Source organism: Sciurus vulgaris, assembly GCF_902686455.1.
Source record: "Sciurus vulgaris genome assembly, chromosome: 4".
In the NCBI taxonomy this organism is placed as follows: domain Eukaryota; kingdom Metazoa; phylum Chordata; class Mammalia; order Rodentia; family Sciuridae; genus Sciurus; species Sciurus vulgaris.
In genome coordinates this window covers 39992065-40009161 of record NC_136464.1, presented here as the reverse complement: position 1 = coordinate 40009161, position 17097 = coordinate 39992065, and the positions used below count along the sequence as shown (strand labels likewise).

The window sequence follows — 17097 nt, the reverse complement described above, 5'->3', positions numbered from 1 at the left end:
ATATGACATAAAAATGTTTATATGACATAAAAATGTACTCTCTTAGGTACGGGGGGAAAATCTAAGGACAACCAGCTGGCTGTGGGCTAGCATTGGAAGTTAGTGGCCACTATGCATCCTCAAAAGTTTAATTCATTATCCTCAAGAATATACCATTGGCCCAAAGGTTTGGGTTGATAATCATTTTCCATGGACCAGAAAAAAAACAAAAATTAATGACTAATAATCACCAACATAAAACCCAACCAACGAAAGAAGGTATGGGTCAATTCTCACAAAAACCCTATAAGTAGATATTATTAACCTTATTATGTGGTTAAGGTTCATGGTGCCTAAGTGACACAACTAGAAAATAGCTACCAGTGACTCCCTGTTCTGTTATCTTCACTGCCATAATGGATACTGTTTCTGGGGTCTGGAAACAACCTATACAAGAACTAGACTTTGATATTTTGTCAAAAGAGACATCATCTTCATTATAAAAGTTAACAAGAACACTTTTCACTTAGTGTTACTTATCTAAGGCTCCTATTTAACAAAAATTGGCTAAATCTATACCTGCAAAGAATTAGAATAGGTTACCAGCAAGGTGGTAGAAGTATTCTATTTTTTTTTTTTTTTTTGCAGTGCTAGAGTTAAACCCAGGGCCTTGTGTATGACAGGCAAACAGTGAGCTACCCCGCAGCCCCTGAAAGTATCCTTCATACTTGGAAATAAACATTCTAAATGATCATTAGTGATGAAGTAATATAGCTCATAAATGGTTCCAAACGTTTCATTTTTTTATCAGCTGAAACTCTTGAATGAGATGCGTATAATGACATACATTTTAAGAGGGCATTGCTATTAGTATAGAAGTATTTGGAGACCTGGAAGAGTATAGGGGGACACAGCAGGGTAAATAGTATCTCCTCTGTTTTGCCTGATTCCACAGCCGTCCATTGTGTTTACAGAGCACTGGTCACAATATGGCTGGTTTTCAGGTTCCTCAACACTTGGCTGAAAGGCCTGCCCCTAATCATACTTAATAAACATTTATTAAATGGAACAGGGAAAGTTATCACCTCATGGATCACCCCAAGCTGGAAAGTAGCTATTTCATCAGCCAGTCTAGGGACCATAGGTTAACCTGCTTAAAAATTAATCAGAGGTTCATCCACAATATTGACAGCCAAGTCCAGAACCAATATCATAAACATGGACAAAGACACAGTCCATCCAGCTGGACAGTCTGAAACTATATCGGGGGTGGGGGGTTGGGGGAACTTGTCAAGACAAATAAACTGAGCACGTACAACTTCAATCTGAAAGGAATTTTATTATCTCACCTTTCCCCTCAAAATGATTTTCAAATAAAGTGCTAGTAGCAAACAAACATCTCTTCTACACATTTTACTGAGGGATGGATATTTTTGGAGCCTGAGGTCATGCAGCCCCAGACAAATAGGAAACAAAGATGTTTGTCACTTTCTTGGAGAACTATAGGAAAAAATATGGGCTCCCAGTTTCAGGTAATGAGTCAAATTGCTACTCAGATTTTCAAACAGGCCATCTGAAATTCAAAACAAGTTGGGAATTAATCCTCAGATTTTGCAGTTTGCTGGTAAACCTGAGTTCATTTTGTGGAAGGCTTAAAACAGGCTCTTAAGATTTCATCTAAGGAGAAACACTCTTTCTAGGCAAAGTTTTCTTTATATCAGGAAGCTCATATGCCTAAAGGTGGCAGTAAGAAAACAGAAAGAAACTGGGTGTGGTAGCATACTCCTGTAATCCCAGCAACTCAGGAGGCTGAGGCAGGAAGACTGCAAGTTCAAAGCCAGCCTCAGCAGTTTAGTGTGGCCCTAAGCAACTTAGTGAGACCCTGTCTTAAAACAAGTGCTGGGGATGTGGCTCAGTGGCTAAGCAACCCTGGGTTCAGTCCCTAGTACCAAAAAAAAAAAAAAAAAGAAAGAAAAGAGAAAAGCCCTGGTCTACATGAAAGTGACTCAACAACGGGACTGTGTCAACGAAACAGTCTGTATGTATTTACAATTCACTTACAGCCCATTGCCGCTAAGTGGTAAAGGGCCCCAATGCTGCCAGACAACTGTATTTTTTCAAGAGCCATAAATTCAGATTTTATGTGAAATCTTTTTAATTTTTAAATGTTGGTGGTTAATTTGATAATTTTAGTTTACCTACTGCAGGCCAACAAAACACACGGCTGTTAGTCCATATCATCAATTTTATATATGGTTGTTATGGTTTGGATGTTTGTTCCCCAGAGTTCTGTGTGTTGGGAGTGTGGCTCCCAGTGTGGAGATGTGGGAGTTGATGAACCCTTTAAGAGCTGGGGCCTAGTGGGAGGTCTTAGGGTGCTATCCTAAGAAGGGGATACTTAGTCTCCTGGGGTGAGTTCTCATGAGAACCTGACCCTTGAGTCTCTCCTGTTTCAAAATATGACCCCTTACTTCCACCAAGTGGTGGCCTCTAGAGCCTTGTGTCTTGCTATTTGACTTTCAGCCTCCACAACTGAATCTAAAGAAATCTCTTTTCTTTATAAAGTTAGGTTGTCTTAGGTATTTTATAATAGTAACGAAAAGCTTACTAATACAAGTCATGCATAGCTTAATGAGGAGCATGCATTCTGAAATACCTCATTAGATGATTTCATTACTGAGCAAACATCATAAAGTAAACTTATTTAAATGGTTTGCTATTGAACAAAATGATGTTATGAAGTCATAACTATATATATTCTAATGTTGATCTTTATAATGGGCCTTAACTGATGATAAATCTGAAATATCAGATCCAGCAAACATGCAGGTAAAGCTTCTGCTAATTTGAACATAACCTTGTAACCAAGATGTGCTGATTTATATTAACAACCAGCTCTCTGGGAACAGAAGTCCTGGTTTGTAGCAATTACTAAATTCTGTGTTATAATCACCCTCTCCATGGCCAATTTCGAGCTTTTAACCTGATGTCACTAAACAGGCCAGTCGGAGGAGGCTCCAGATCCTCGCCACCTATAACTGTTAGCACTTTTGGAGAGTTCTGTGAATTCCCAAATTACTAAGTTAAATTTAAACCACAATCCACAAACTTAAAAACAGCAAACCTAGGCTTGCCCTAAGACTCAAATTCTATGTAAGGAGCTATGTAGACACCATTTGTAGAACTTTAGGCAAGGAAGATACTCTTATGACCTATTTTGGAAATAAAATATAATCACTGGGGCCAGCAGGTTATGTGACCTATTTGGGATCCCAAAGCTAACCAGTAGAAGAGGCAAGGTACAAAACACCTTCAAACTATAATTAAGAAAAACTAACATTGTTTCGCGTGGTACCAGTCACTAAAGCAAGTATGGTTACAGAAGGCCTTTAAACTTCAAGTGCAGCAAATTACTGAAGGATTTGTTAAAACAGGTTGCTGAGCCAATCCCCTAGAATTTCTAATTGCATTTCTAGCAATATCTAGGTGCTACTGATGCTGTTGGTGCTGGGACCACAACTTGAGATCCAGTGAGATAGGAGGAGGAGCACTTGGAGTACCTCGGACATTTGGATAAAGAGCTGAAACTGAGTTCTTTACCAATCCCAGTACAGGTATTTGACCAAATTTCATTCTCTCCCTGACAGCATCTGTTCTAGTTAATCCACAGGGATGTTTTTAAGAATCAAATGAGATGGTTGTTTGAAGCTGCTTTGGAAACTATAAAATACTACACATATGAATTGTAATTACTATACATATGAGAAGTAAAATAACTCAGCTCTTATCTCAAGGTGAAATGCTCTTGGAAGCACCATTTCCAATCTGAAGACTTTTTTGGAGAACATTCAAGAATTCCCTATATGCTGGTATTAGAAAAAACACTGATGCTAACACAGGCTTGTTGAGGATATATTTTATAGAGGAACTACTTATATACTTCAGCTCCATATGTCAAAAATAACTAAATAGTTAAATACACAAATAAATAAACACTATCAAAAGAGGTTTCATAACTACTCCCTGGGAAGAGTTTGGATCTACCCAAATCGGTTATATCATTTATCTGTGGTAGGGAACTGAGGGCCAAATTGTGCTTCAGAAATGAGTAAAATACCAATCTGTATAATACATTATACTTCCCAAGGTGTTCTGGCTGACACTGGCTCCATAAATCAAATTGGAAGTGGCAGAAAAGGTTATCTTACTAAAGCAAGAACAATCTGCACATAAATAAAATAGTTGATTCTGAATTACAAATTACACTTAGGGTTCTTTTCTTTTCATAAAGAACAATCAAAGGAGACCTAAGAGAGAGGCGAATTTCAAAGCAGTTTAGTGAGGAAGAAATATAACAAAACCTCAAAGATGGCTTTTCCTCCCCACCTCCCCACCGCAAGCATGAAAGGGGCATCTGTGAGTGTCAAGTGTCAAGCCAGGAGGCAATGGCAAATGTCTACCAAACCTTATGCTCTTGCAGTAACACAAATCAGTCCCTGGATTAGTAATGGGAACCAAGCTATAAGTGTGCTTGAATGGTCCACTTAAGATTCCACATATCCATGATTACTACCTTCTCCTGATGATTTTTCTACCATTATTTTTTAAAACTTATTCCTTAGAGTTTCCAGCATAAGGATGTTTTTAAAATTGAAAGACATGTGCTGGGTATGGCAGCGCTTGCTTGTAATCCCAGGGACTGGGAAGCTGAGGCAGGAGGCAGGCGGCAGGAAGATCACGAGTTCAGGCCAGCCTCAGTAACTTAGTAACTGTCTCAAAATTAAAAATAAAATGGGTTGGGGATGTAGATGGGTGGTAAAGTCCCCAGTACTAAAAAGAGAAAAAAGAAAAAAGAAAAAAAGAAGAAAATTAAATATTTTAAAAATTAAAAAACATGTAATGAGAGAATAAGAAAATTCTTTCCTCTATTTTAAATTTACATCAACTAAATAAAATTATTGTTATATCCTATTTATTAAAAGGATAGTTCTTATTTTGTTTAAGTATATAACTAAAAGTGTCTTTTCCAACTTCTCATTAATGTTAGCCATGGACTGAACTAAACTCACAATTATCTATTGTAATAAAGAGTAAAATGGGCAAAAAGGATGACTTTTTTCTACAAATATTTTCTGTTATTAGGAATACTGTGTGTGTGTGTGTGTGTGTGTGTGTGTGTGTGTGTGTGTTACTGGGGGTTGAACCCAGAGTCTCCCAAATGCAAGGCAAGCACCATACCACTGACCACATCCACGGCCCTTTTGACTTTATTTTGAGACAGGGTCTTGCTAAATTGCTGAGGCTGGCCTTGAACAGAATCCTCCTGCCCTCAGCCTCCTGAGTTGCTGGGATTACAGATGCACCCCACTGTATCCTAATTTAATTTAATTCTTGAGAATACTCTTGTTGAAATTAGGAAGTATGGTGGTAGATAAAAATATTAGAATTGGTAAATAAAATAGTCTTCTGAGCTCTTTAAAACAAAACCTAGAGGGGCTGGGATTGTGGCTCAGTGGTAGAGCGCTTGCCTAGCACGTGTGAGGCACTGGGTTTGATTCTCAGCACCACATATAAATAAATGAAAAAAAAAAAAAAAAAGGTCTATCAACATATAGAAAAAAAAAAAAAAAAAAAAAAACAAACAACAAAACCTACAGAGAGAGATAGTAGGAATAAACACAAAATTAACTGAAGCCTATAGCCATGCAGGATTCTCTACCTGGAGGGTCTTTTTTTTTTAAATAGTGGGATTCCTCATTGGATTATCAAATGTTTTAGACCATTTGAAGTTAGATTAAGTTTTTCTATTGTGTTTCATTTTGATAAACAATTACTTTTGAAAACTAATTTTAGCCAGTTAGAATTTGCTTGACAGTGATCTTAAAATGTTAAAAAAAGAAGGAAACTTTTTAAATATTAAAAAAGGAAGGGAATAAAGGAAAGAAAAGGAAGAATCAAATGCAGCTTTGTCCAATTTAAAATATTCAACACAGGATTCTATTTTTATACATTTAAATTTTATGAAGAAAAATCATTCTACCTAAGGATTTAAGTATACTTAATACACACACACACACACACACACACACACAAGAATAGTCATCACATCTGACAATTCCTGAACCATTAGTCTGCTGAACTAGGGTATTAGGGATTGAACCCAGAGCCTCTGTGCATTCTAGATAAACATTCTACAGCCCCAGCTTTGCTAAACATCTTTTAGCCCTAACTACTCAGATGGATTTTTAAAACTCCTATTTGCAAAATTTTATTATACCCCAAACAATGATTTTATACAATAACAGGGCTTTACAGGTATGTATATGCACTACCTTATTATTTGTCAAATTGTTTAATATATACAGAAGTATATACTGATCCTGTTCAACTGAGCGAAATGTTCACACTAGAGATATGGCTCAGTGGTAGAGCATTTGCCTAGCATGCCAGAGGGTCTGGTTTCCATCGCTGGCACTTCAAGAAAATAATTTAAAAATAAGCATCTTTAATTTTCCATCCAGGAAAGAAGAGGGTGAATTTGACAACTGAGTACCTTAGCACTCGCTTCTCCATCTGCCCAAAATGTTCTTCCCCAGATATCTATTTGCATCACTTGCTATATTACTTCTTCAGATTTCTGTTACCTCTTCACACAGAGACCTTCCCAGGACTCCATATCCTTCTGCCTTATTTCTCCCTTCATAGCACTTATTACTATTTGATATATTCTATATTCACCTGTTTAATTATTGCCTCTACTCTACCAGAATATAAGTTCAAGAGGGGATGGAAGGAGCTTTGTTTTTCTCACAATAGGACTTGGCACACAGAAGGAGCATGATAAATTTTTTGTAGAATAAGTGAATGAATGCTTAGGAAAAAGGATGGTAAAATCAATTTGTCCTCATAAACTCTGGACAAATCTGGGCACATCACTTAGTGTACAGTCAAACAGGCTACAGGAAGAACTCTGTCTTTCAATTCTGTCTTCATTGGGCCGAGACTGAGCATAGAAACAGAAGGCAGCCCATGGAATTTTCTTTTATAGATGGAATCTCAGCCTGGCCAGGTTATTTATTAGCAAATACTCCAGATTTGCTCCCTACTCCAGTCTATTCGTTAGGCTCCAAAAGCCTGCCTGAAAGAGGATCTGACCTTTCTCAGCTCAGAACCTTGAGAAACACACTTGCTCATGACCAGTATGTATTGAGTAACTTTCTCCCAGGACGTACATTACCCCTAAGGAGGGAGGGAGGTGTTGATAGAGGTTGTGTAAGTTCATGTCAGGCTCTCTAGTGGAGAGGGAAGATGGTGTGTCCTTGAGGGACCTGGGAGCTCATAGCATTTCCACCCACTTCTGAATCGGAATGGAGCCAAAGCCCCAGATGTCACCTAGAAGAGCACGACTCTACTAGAGCCTCTTAAATGCCCATTAAGTTTTAGTTTCTTCATCCACATAGTCTCCCTCATCTCCAGGTCACTTAACAAGAATGCAATACTACTTCTTCTCTAGAGGTCCCTTCTAGTTCTGACATACTAGAAACTCCTCCTCCCCTCTTCACCTTACTGCCTTTTTACAGATGATGAAACGGAGACCCACAGGGAGAACATGTCTCACCCAGAGTCACCCAGCTGATAAAATGCAGAAACAGGACTAGCATTTAGGTTCAATGTGTTTTTCATTATGGACTCAAATTTAGTTCTCATGTCAATGGACCTTAACCTTTTAAGTTTTCAAACTGTTAGTCACTGAGTCCCTTTAGTGGGAAAGATTTCATAGGTCATTTAAGTAAGCAGTGGTATTGAACTTTACTGCTGGATGGGAAAAGGGGACACAGATGAAAAAAGCCCAAATCTCCATACAAGCAGTTTTGCTTAGGACATTGCTCTAGGACTCTGTTGCCAGCTCCTTTGGTACAATTAAAGAGGTAAATGGTGTTACTTTCGAAGACATAAATAAAATTTGCATTTCTAGTCTTATTAAATACTAGGAATAATGTTTCCATGATCCATTATTCATTAATGACAGACATTACAGCAAGCGTAAATTACATTAGCTCCATGACAAAACAGGGTGGTTTGCACTACATGCTTTGAGAAAATGCATTTTACAACTACCTCACTGATTTTTCTTTTTTTAAATTTTTTTTAGTTGTCAATGGACTTTTATTTATTTATTTATTTTTATGTGGTGCTGAGAATTGAACCCAGTGCCTCACACATGCTAGACAAGTGCTCTACCACTGAGTTACAAATTCAGCCCCTGATTTTTCAATTGTGGTAAGATTAACCCTAAAATTGTCTAGCCCTTTCTTTTTGTTCAATCCATTTTGTTTGTCTAGTTCCCTTTATTTTCCAATATATCTCCTACATCTACTATGGAACTTTATGCTCATTTTACTCTGTGAGATGAGGCTAGACAATACAGAGATTATTGTCTTGACTCAATAAGATGGGGAAATTGGAATGTGTAGATATTAAGAAATTACTACATAAAGAAAAACTTCGGACTCCATTTTTCTTGTCCATAGCTTACTTTTAGCCACTTTTGTCAAATTTAAATGGCAGGTGCAGAGGTGGTATGTACTGCCTGTCAGGATATAGCATCATTCCTATAATGCAAAACCATAACCTTAAATGGTATTCATTAATGAAGGAATTAACCTATAAATAATATTAATATAGTAATATTTATATATTATACAATGCTTATACAATATAAACATAATTATATAATTCTATAAATAATATAAAAATATAAAGATTTCACTTTTATTTGAATAACATTCATATAACAACAAAAAAAGGCACTTATAAGAACAAATGGGTAGAAAAAAATAATAATCTTAGTAAGACTTATAGAAAGCCTTCCTGTGAGCCTCAGTTTATACATCTACAACATTGGACTCATGATTATGTAGTAAGAGTCTGTGGAAAATTCTAAGTGAAATATGTATTTCAGAAGGGAATTTCTATCCCCTTAGCATTATCACATAGCAGTAATCGTAACAGAAAAAATGACGATGCCTAACACATATTAAGCACTTCCTGTCAGGTACAAATTATCTCATTTAATCCATCTTGTAACAACTCCATGAGGTAAAGAAACTAAGGCACAGAGATAAAGTGAATCTGCCCAGGTCCCAAGGTTAGCAGTCTAGTTTTTAGGCACAAGATGTCATGACTGGACATGTGACAAGCTTGGTTATTTTAACAAGAACAAGCATGACCTACCATTCTGAAGTCCTCTTCAAATTTGAAGGCCCCGCCTCCTGTGGCACAGAGGGTGGTGTGGAGGCTGGAGAAGTTCTTCTCGCTGCCCATCTGAATGAACCTGTGCATGGCACAGCTGGGGAAGCGGATGAAGTGCAGGTTCCCTTTGCGCCCACACATGGTCAGGTTTTTCAGTTCCAGGTGGACGTCTCGTATCCCGGTTTTCCCATAAGCTGTATTAGAAGTCAAATACTTCCGGATGCTCTTCAGGTTCTCCACTTCCTCTTGTTCCTCTTCGGCTGTAATATCCTTTGGTTCAAAGTAGACCAACTTAACCAGAGTTCCACCAATATCCATGCCGAACCATGGGAATGCTAGAGGGCAGAGAGAAAGAGTCCTGCTGAATCCTATATATGAAAAAAAGTTTCAGTTTTTGATTATTCAATAAGGGAACGCATTTAACTTCAATTTTCTTGAATTTGACTATATGTGCCTAAAAAAAGGGCATCAAGAGAAATTCACAATTGCAGAGGTCCTCAAGACTGCCTACACTCCACTGAGTCGACCTTAGAATCGAATGAGATGAGAAATAGGATTCTGCCGTTCCCTATGCCAGTTTCATTGGGGCTTCCTAGGGCTTGAGTATCTTACCAGACTGAGTGCTATTTCAATATTTAGTAATTTTTGTTGTTGTTTTTGCATAGGGTCCAGAAAAGGAACTGATTATGCTGGGTGTATCAAGAGAGGGTACATTAGTCTTTAACCCACATGGTGCCTTCCTCGTGCACTTTTCAACAATTCATGTTTTGCATCCTGAGCTGACTTGTAAGATGTGACTACCCAATACGGAGGAAGGACAAGGGAGAGAGAAAGTAGACTATGAGAGATGATGAGCAAGGATGATCTGTAGGGTGGTAGAATTCTAAGAACAGCTCATATTACATTTGATTTCTTTCTGCAGTAGACAGAGATGCTCTCTCCATCCCAAATAGCCTGCCCAGAATTTCTTAAGCCAAACATGTCTAAATCACCTGAGGAAGCTTTTAATATTCCATATCTGGTCTCCTCTCCCACAGGTGCTAATTTAATACAGGCTTAGGTCCCAGTCATAAGAATATTTTTAAAGTTCCCCAGTCTTTCAGTTGCAGAGGTGGGAACCACTAAACCAGAAAACCTTGGCCTCTGACAGCCAGATTCACATATAACCACAGCTCCTGCCCAGGACCGAAACGGAAAGGCACGACTCTAGATGTATGAAGACTTAACCTACTTGAGATGTTTATCTGAGAGTAAATGAATCTCTGTCACAATTATGTTTATTGCTGTTAAGAGAAAGGGCTGAGCTGCCTGAATAGGCTGATTTTATTTAGAGACATTCTGGAAAATTAATGCTGTGCTGTCAAATGCTCTGCTGTGAACAGAGTGAACCCAAATGGGAATTCAAATGTTGGAGTCTCCCTTTTCATTTCCCTCAGCAGAATCCATTAGCTAAACCTGAACTGTGATATTGAAAATGAATTTAAAGACGATGGGAGTCTCAGTCTTCTTTCAAAGTTTCCTTGATTTCAACCCTAGGGAGCATCCACATGAGCCCCTGTTAAATTGTGCACGTTACAACTGCCAAATTGTGCATAATACATGGTCAGAAACAGAAGTGGGGCCTACAGAGGTCTTTTTTCTAGGCTTCCCTACTTATCAGCTTTCTATTCAAGCAGATTTGGGAAGGGTGCATAGGGGAAATCATTCCTACAAACAAAATCTCTTCTGCACCTCACAGTTGCTATTTTAGTTATGACAAAAGTCAGCTGCACCATACTTGGTAAGTAGCAATTCTAATACTATAGAGAAACAAAATTCCAAGTCCCTAAAATATTAGGAGCAACAAATCCCACTGACAGGACCAGGTTAACAAACACTTTATCTTTTCAGAAGTTTTCAAAGCAAATCCCACATGGCCCAGGGTAAGTCAAGAAACCTGCTTGTCCTAGTAGGAAATAACAAAAAACTGGAAATAGTACATTCCCATTAGTCAATTCAGTTCACAGATGAAGTCTGTTGCTCTGTTCTCTAAAATTCATCATCAGTGTGGCTCACAGAATAGGAGCAGCATCATGTTATAAGTAAAACCTTGAAATAAAATTCAGAATAAATGTACTCCAGGAGTAACAGCCACAACCACTGGAATGTCTTCCACCTCTTTGGATCTTAATTTCCTTATCTCTGAAGGGAATGCATTGCATTAGATTGGCTTCCGGTTTCTTCCCTGCTACAAACTGTGAATTTTTTAAGAGACACAAAGAAAAAACACAAGCACTCCCAATCAAAAAGACTAACTAGAGGCTGGATGTGATGGTGCATCCTATAATCCCAGCAACTTGGGAGGCAGTTGAAAGCCAGCCTCAGCAACTTAGCAATCCACTAAGCAACTTAGTGAGAGCCTGTCTTCAACTGATGAATGGATAAAGAAACTGAGGTATATATACACAATGGAATATTAGTCATAAAAAAAGAATAAAATTATGGCATTTGCTGGTAAATGGATGAAGTTGGAAAATATCATGCTAAGTGAAATAGACGAAGCCCAAACAACCAAAGGCCAAATGTTTTCTCTGAGAAGTGCATGACAATATATAACAAAGGGGGTGGTGGGGGGGAGAGAAGAATGAAGGAACTTTGGATGGTGCTGAGGAAAATGGAGTGGGAGGGGGTGGGGGACAGAAAGACAGTAGAATGAAACAGACGGTATTACCCTATGTATATGTATGGTTACATGAATGGAGTGAATCTACATTATGTACAACCATAGAAATGAAAAGTTGTACCCCATTTGTGTACAATGAATCAAAATGCAGTCTGTAAAAATAAAAAAGATTTTAATAAAAACAGAAAGAAAAAAAGGAAAAAACAAAGGAGATTAAAAAAGGGGGGAGTGCTGAGGATGTGGATCAGTGGTTAAACACCCCTGGGTTTAATCCCTGGTATTAAAAATTGATTAATTAATTAAGGGTTAACTACAGTCTTTCTCAGTGGAGTCCATGGAAACATTCCATGGCATGTTAACAGGTACCTAGGTGATGAACCCAGCACTACAGCTATAATCCATTCTTATCAAAGCAGGGAAGACACTTGTGACTTGAACAGGATGGGAAAAGGGTTTTCTCCAATATTTGTAACATAACCATTTTGGAAAAATTCTGGCAAAATTTATTAAATTTTGTACTTATTTTTGTAATCAAATTAACCCCTTTTCCTGGACCATAATTTAAAAAGCCCAAATATTCCAGGAATTAAATGCAAAGATGTTCAAATATCAAGCACAAGAGTTGTCAAAAAAACAAAAACAAAACAAACCAGAAACAAAAGGCATGCTCTTTACCAATAAAGTGTATGACTTCTAAACTGTGGAGTATTAGGCAACTGTTAAAACAATGAGCAAATCTATTCCACTACTGGAAAAGATTTCCTCCAACTTTCCATTAATGAGAAATGTAAGAAATGCCTGGAAAAGGTGTGTGTGTGTGGGGGGTTGACAAAAAAGAAAAAAGGAGGGGAGTGAGAGGAGGGAGTGAAAAAAGGAGGAAAGAAAGACTATTCTTACGTGTTGATTATATGAGTCTACAGAAAGGTACAGAAGGCCCCCAATGTGTTAATATGGCCAGGGGATAGCAGAATGAGCAGGCTGTGAGTGTGGAAGCTAGAGATCCAAGGGAAGGGGTGGGAAAATTCTATACTTAGAACAGTCATACAAGCAGAAATTTTTAAAAAGTCAGCAATAATGCAAAACAGAGGATATCTCAGCATTTATAGACAAACCAAGTTGTGTAAAACCTATACAAATAATCCAGTTCTATATTAGAATCCCAGTATTCCTACAAGAGGAAGAGACCTCACATAATCTTTTATTTGGTTGGCTCTTGCTAAAACCCAGCAACTGAAAAGAGGTCTCACTCTTAAAAATATTGCAGTGGACACCTAAACATTTTATAACTTATTTAGAACCAGTTTCTTCCTGCTTTACCGCCTGGTCATTTTTGAGCTATTTCAAAGAGTCTATTGGCAACACAACTAAATGGCAGAAGGGAGGGGTGTCAGGTTTTAAAAATTCAGTTCAATGTATACCAGCAGTCTGAGTTAAGGTAAGAGGGAATAAGGACTAGAATTATTGTGTTAGTTTAAGTGGCAACAGAAATCACTTTTAGGGGCTGGGGATGTAGCTCAGTGCTCAGTGACAGAGCACTTGCCAATCATGTGGAGGCCCTAGGTTCAATCCCCAGCACTGAAAAGAAAGAAAGAAAGAAGCCGCTTTTATTAACTTATGTTCATTCCCTGCCACCCCCAGTACTAGGCATTAAACTTTGAGCCTCCCACATGGCAGACAAGTGCTGTACCACTTAGATACATCTCCAGTCATTTTTATTTTCTTTTTATTTTCTTTTGAGACAGGGTCTTGCTCAGTTACAGAGGCTGTCCTGGAACTTGCGATCCTCCTGCCTCAGCCTTCTGAGTAGCTGGGTTTAGGGGCTCACACCATCATGCCTGGCAACCTATGTTCATTTCTTACTTTCATGAAAAAGATAATGCTCTTTTGTTCACATGATAATGCTTTCTCTAGTTACTGTCATATTTCACATGTACAGTTTTATTCATCTTCCTGATATCATGATCTGCCTAATCTAAGGTTCCCATGTACACACTGGGGATGGAGATAGAAGAGAAAAGGAAGGAAGAACATCTGAGTTCTTCCATCCATGACTCATGCTGGTCACTGAACCCAGGATATTCAGATGCTTTGATTAATTCAGCTGAGCTACTGTTAAGATCAAGAGGTTGTTCTTTTTGCCAGAAGGGATGCTGGTTCTAGACATAGAATACTGATATTCACCCCTTACTCTTCCTAAACAAGATGTCATTCTTAATTTCCAGAATATGCATCAACAATGTTCATTCACCAAGAATTCATTTCAAATAGGTCAGTCTCAACTAGCAAAAGAGTGAAGTTCCCTCTTCCTTAATCCTTATGCAAAAGAAGTAATTTGATCATCAAATTATTTTTGATGAGTGAGTGCTCAGCCCATTGGAAAACTGATTCTGTTTTATGGAATGAAGTGTTACCTGATTCTAGAATTAACAACAAAGTCAACTAGGATTGTTAAACTACACTGTTATAATTTATCCTTTGACAGCACAAATAAATAAACCTGTGTTTTTTTTAAATCACTGAGATTTGGGTGCCATCTGTCAATGCAATAGAACTCTCTGTTCTGACACTTGAAGACTTGAAGTAGAGTGTGGTAACAGCTTAGGGTCAGGCAACAAGGAGGAAGGGAGGAGATTTTGGAGACTGCCACAGCATTTGGTAAAACAATCGTTTTTGAAAACTTAGAAGGCAGGTAGTGTGCCTAAAGAATTAGTTGACCCAGTGAAAGAGTTCGAAAGTCAAATGTTAGTGGCTATTATTGGCCACTATTGGCAGCATTCTAAAAGTTGAGAGAGAATTAGCTCAGAAATAACTGCCTGGTTTACAAACAAAAAGCAAAGGGCATCATATTCATTAAGTCAGACTAGCAGGGTAGGAAAAAGTGCTACTTGTTTTCCCAACAGATAAAAAAAATTAACAAAATGAAGAAGCCTTTGAGTGAAAGTCAATTAGCACTTAACACAGCTTTTGTACTTTCATTCTCAAAGGGAGAGAATCTGCTGGCCATTGCACCCACTGTAAACCCTCTGTAAGGGTTAAATTGTTTCCAAGTAAAAAATACAGTTAAGGTTGTGGCTCCTCAGTTTGGTCTGAGAGACTAAAGGTATGGCTTACCCCACAAAGCCAGACTGGTTCAAAGTATCATCCATTAAGTCAACAAGGAAAGGCATGAAAGCAAAAACGCAAGGGCATACAGCAAATACCAGAAAGCCTAGAAAAGAACCGAGGGCTTTGCTATAGGCATATGGAAAAAAACCGGAATCAAATAGACAAGAAACCTATATCCTTTGGAAAAGTGCCCTGTCAAGGAAACCATGAGCCTGAGTCTAAAAATGCAAGGAGAACAGTTCAAGACCCAAAAGAACTCTGGAGCCCTGATTCTCTAAATGAGGAAGCAGATGAGAAAGCTGCTTAGCCTCTAAGAAGAGCACGCCTTCAGGGTTCACTTGCCATCTGTCAAAAGACAAAATTACAACCATTTGGTTTTGACTTTATTTTCTATCTCCCCACCCCTTGGGAATCAACCCAAGGGCCTTGGACATGCTAAGCACACATTCTACTCCCAGCCTGCCTTTATTTTCAATTCTAGAACGGAACAACACTGTATTTCATAAAATAGATTAGGTGTCCCAGCTGGGTACAGTAGCCCTGGCCTGTAATCCCAGAGACTCAGGAGGCTAAGGCAGGGGAATCACAAGTTTGAGGCCAGCCTCAGCAACTTAGGGAGACCCTGTCTCAAAAAAACCCAAACAAAACAAAACAAAACAAAAAAAAAGAAAAGGCTGGGGATGCGACTCAGTGGTAAAGTGCCCCTGGGTTCATGCCCCAGTACCAAAATTAATTAATTAATTAATTAATTAATTAATTAAGTGTTCGAATGGTCTGAGCAAAGGAATTTGGATTTACAGACAGAGGTCATAAAAAAGCAAGAACAAAAAGTTAATTGTGCATTTCAGAGTTACCTTCCTTATGTAAGGCAGGGATAGAACAATAGAAAAATGACAGGTTAACGTCAGGTTACTTCTGATTATTTCTTCTGCGTATGGACTAAGGCAGAGGGAACTTCACTATCGTGCCAATTAAAACTGGCCTATTTCAGAAACTGGGCTGTTTGTTATCTCTCTAATCTTGATTTCTTAAAAAGTTACATAAATTACTCAGTTTCAGATTGGTGACATTGAAGTTTTGTGTGTGTGATTCCATTTTGATTGTTAGCTGGCTCTGTTAGGACACGATGCAGGATCTGAGTCCAAAACAATGGACTCTCCTAATTTTTATTGAACAGATGTGATCAAGGAGGCTACTGGAAAAGGAGAGATCTCCCTAGAGTTGAGTCAAGGGCTGAAGAAAGAATGGACTTGGAAGCCCTCCCAGGGAGACTCGGGGTCCCAAAGCAACATTCTCTACCGACCGAAAAAAAGGAACCCAGAGGGATTTCAGAACTGCTTTAGTATTTTAGAATGAGGATGAGTGACTACTTGGTATCTCCCATTCACCCCTTTCTGAATGGCAGTGTATTGTGGTTTGGATCTGGAATGTCCCTCAAAAACTCAGGTCGAAGGCTTTGTCTCAATGCAGCAATGATCAGAGATAGGGCTTTGGGGAGATGATTAGATCTGAAGGGCTCTGATTTCAACAACAGACTTCCATAATTAAGTGGACTATTGAGAGGTGGTAGGGACTATAAGAGATAGGGGCCTAATTGAAGCAAGTAAGTCACTGGGGGCATGCCCTAGAAGGGTATATCTTGTCCTGGACCCCAAATCCTCTCTCTTTATCTCTCTCTCCTTTGCTTTCTGGCCACTAGGAGGTGAGTAGCTCTGCTAGACCACACACTCTCCACCATGATGTTCTACCTTGACACACAGGCCAATAGCAATGGAGCCAGATGACCATGAACTAAAACCTTTGAAACTGTGAGCCAAAATAAATTGTTCTTACTTTTAAGTTGTTTTTCTCAGGTATTTGTCACAATGACAGAAAGGTGACATTGTATATTAAGTTTTCTAATCTTTATTTTGCTATATTAGCATATAGCCTGTGTTGGGGGGTGAATAAAGAGCAGATAACTCATCTTTTTTGTTCTGAGGTCTCTAGCTCAAGAGGAACCACATTTACAGTTGACAAAGAAATGACTCTGTATCACTCCTTAACTAAAAGCCTAAATCCTGCACCATCCACATGCTTTGACTAGGTAGGATGGTGGG

General features: G+C 38.5%; 1 protein-coding gene across 5 annotated transcripts in view; it reads right to left on the bottom strand.

The window, feature by feature from the left end:
* Nucleotides 1-17097, bottom strand: part of PANK1 (pantothenate kinase 1) — a 129039-nt gene that overhangs the window by 18087 nt on the left and 93855 nt on the right. For all 5 annotated transcript variants that reach the window (XM_079138236.1, XM_079138229.1, XM_079138235.1 and 2 more), the window contains one exon: nucleotides 9214-9566. In XM_079138236.1, coding sequence (XP_078994362.1) covers nucleotides 9214-9549 — 336 coding nt within the window. In that variant the 5' untranslated portion in view covers nucleotides 9550-9566. The remainder of the gene's footprint in view (nucleotides 1-9213; nucleotides 9567-17097) is intronic.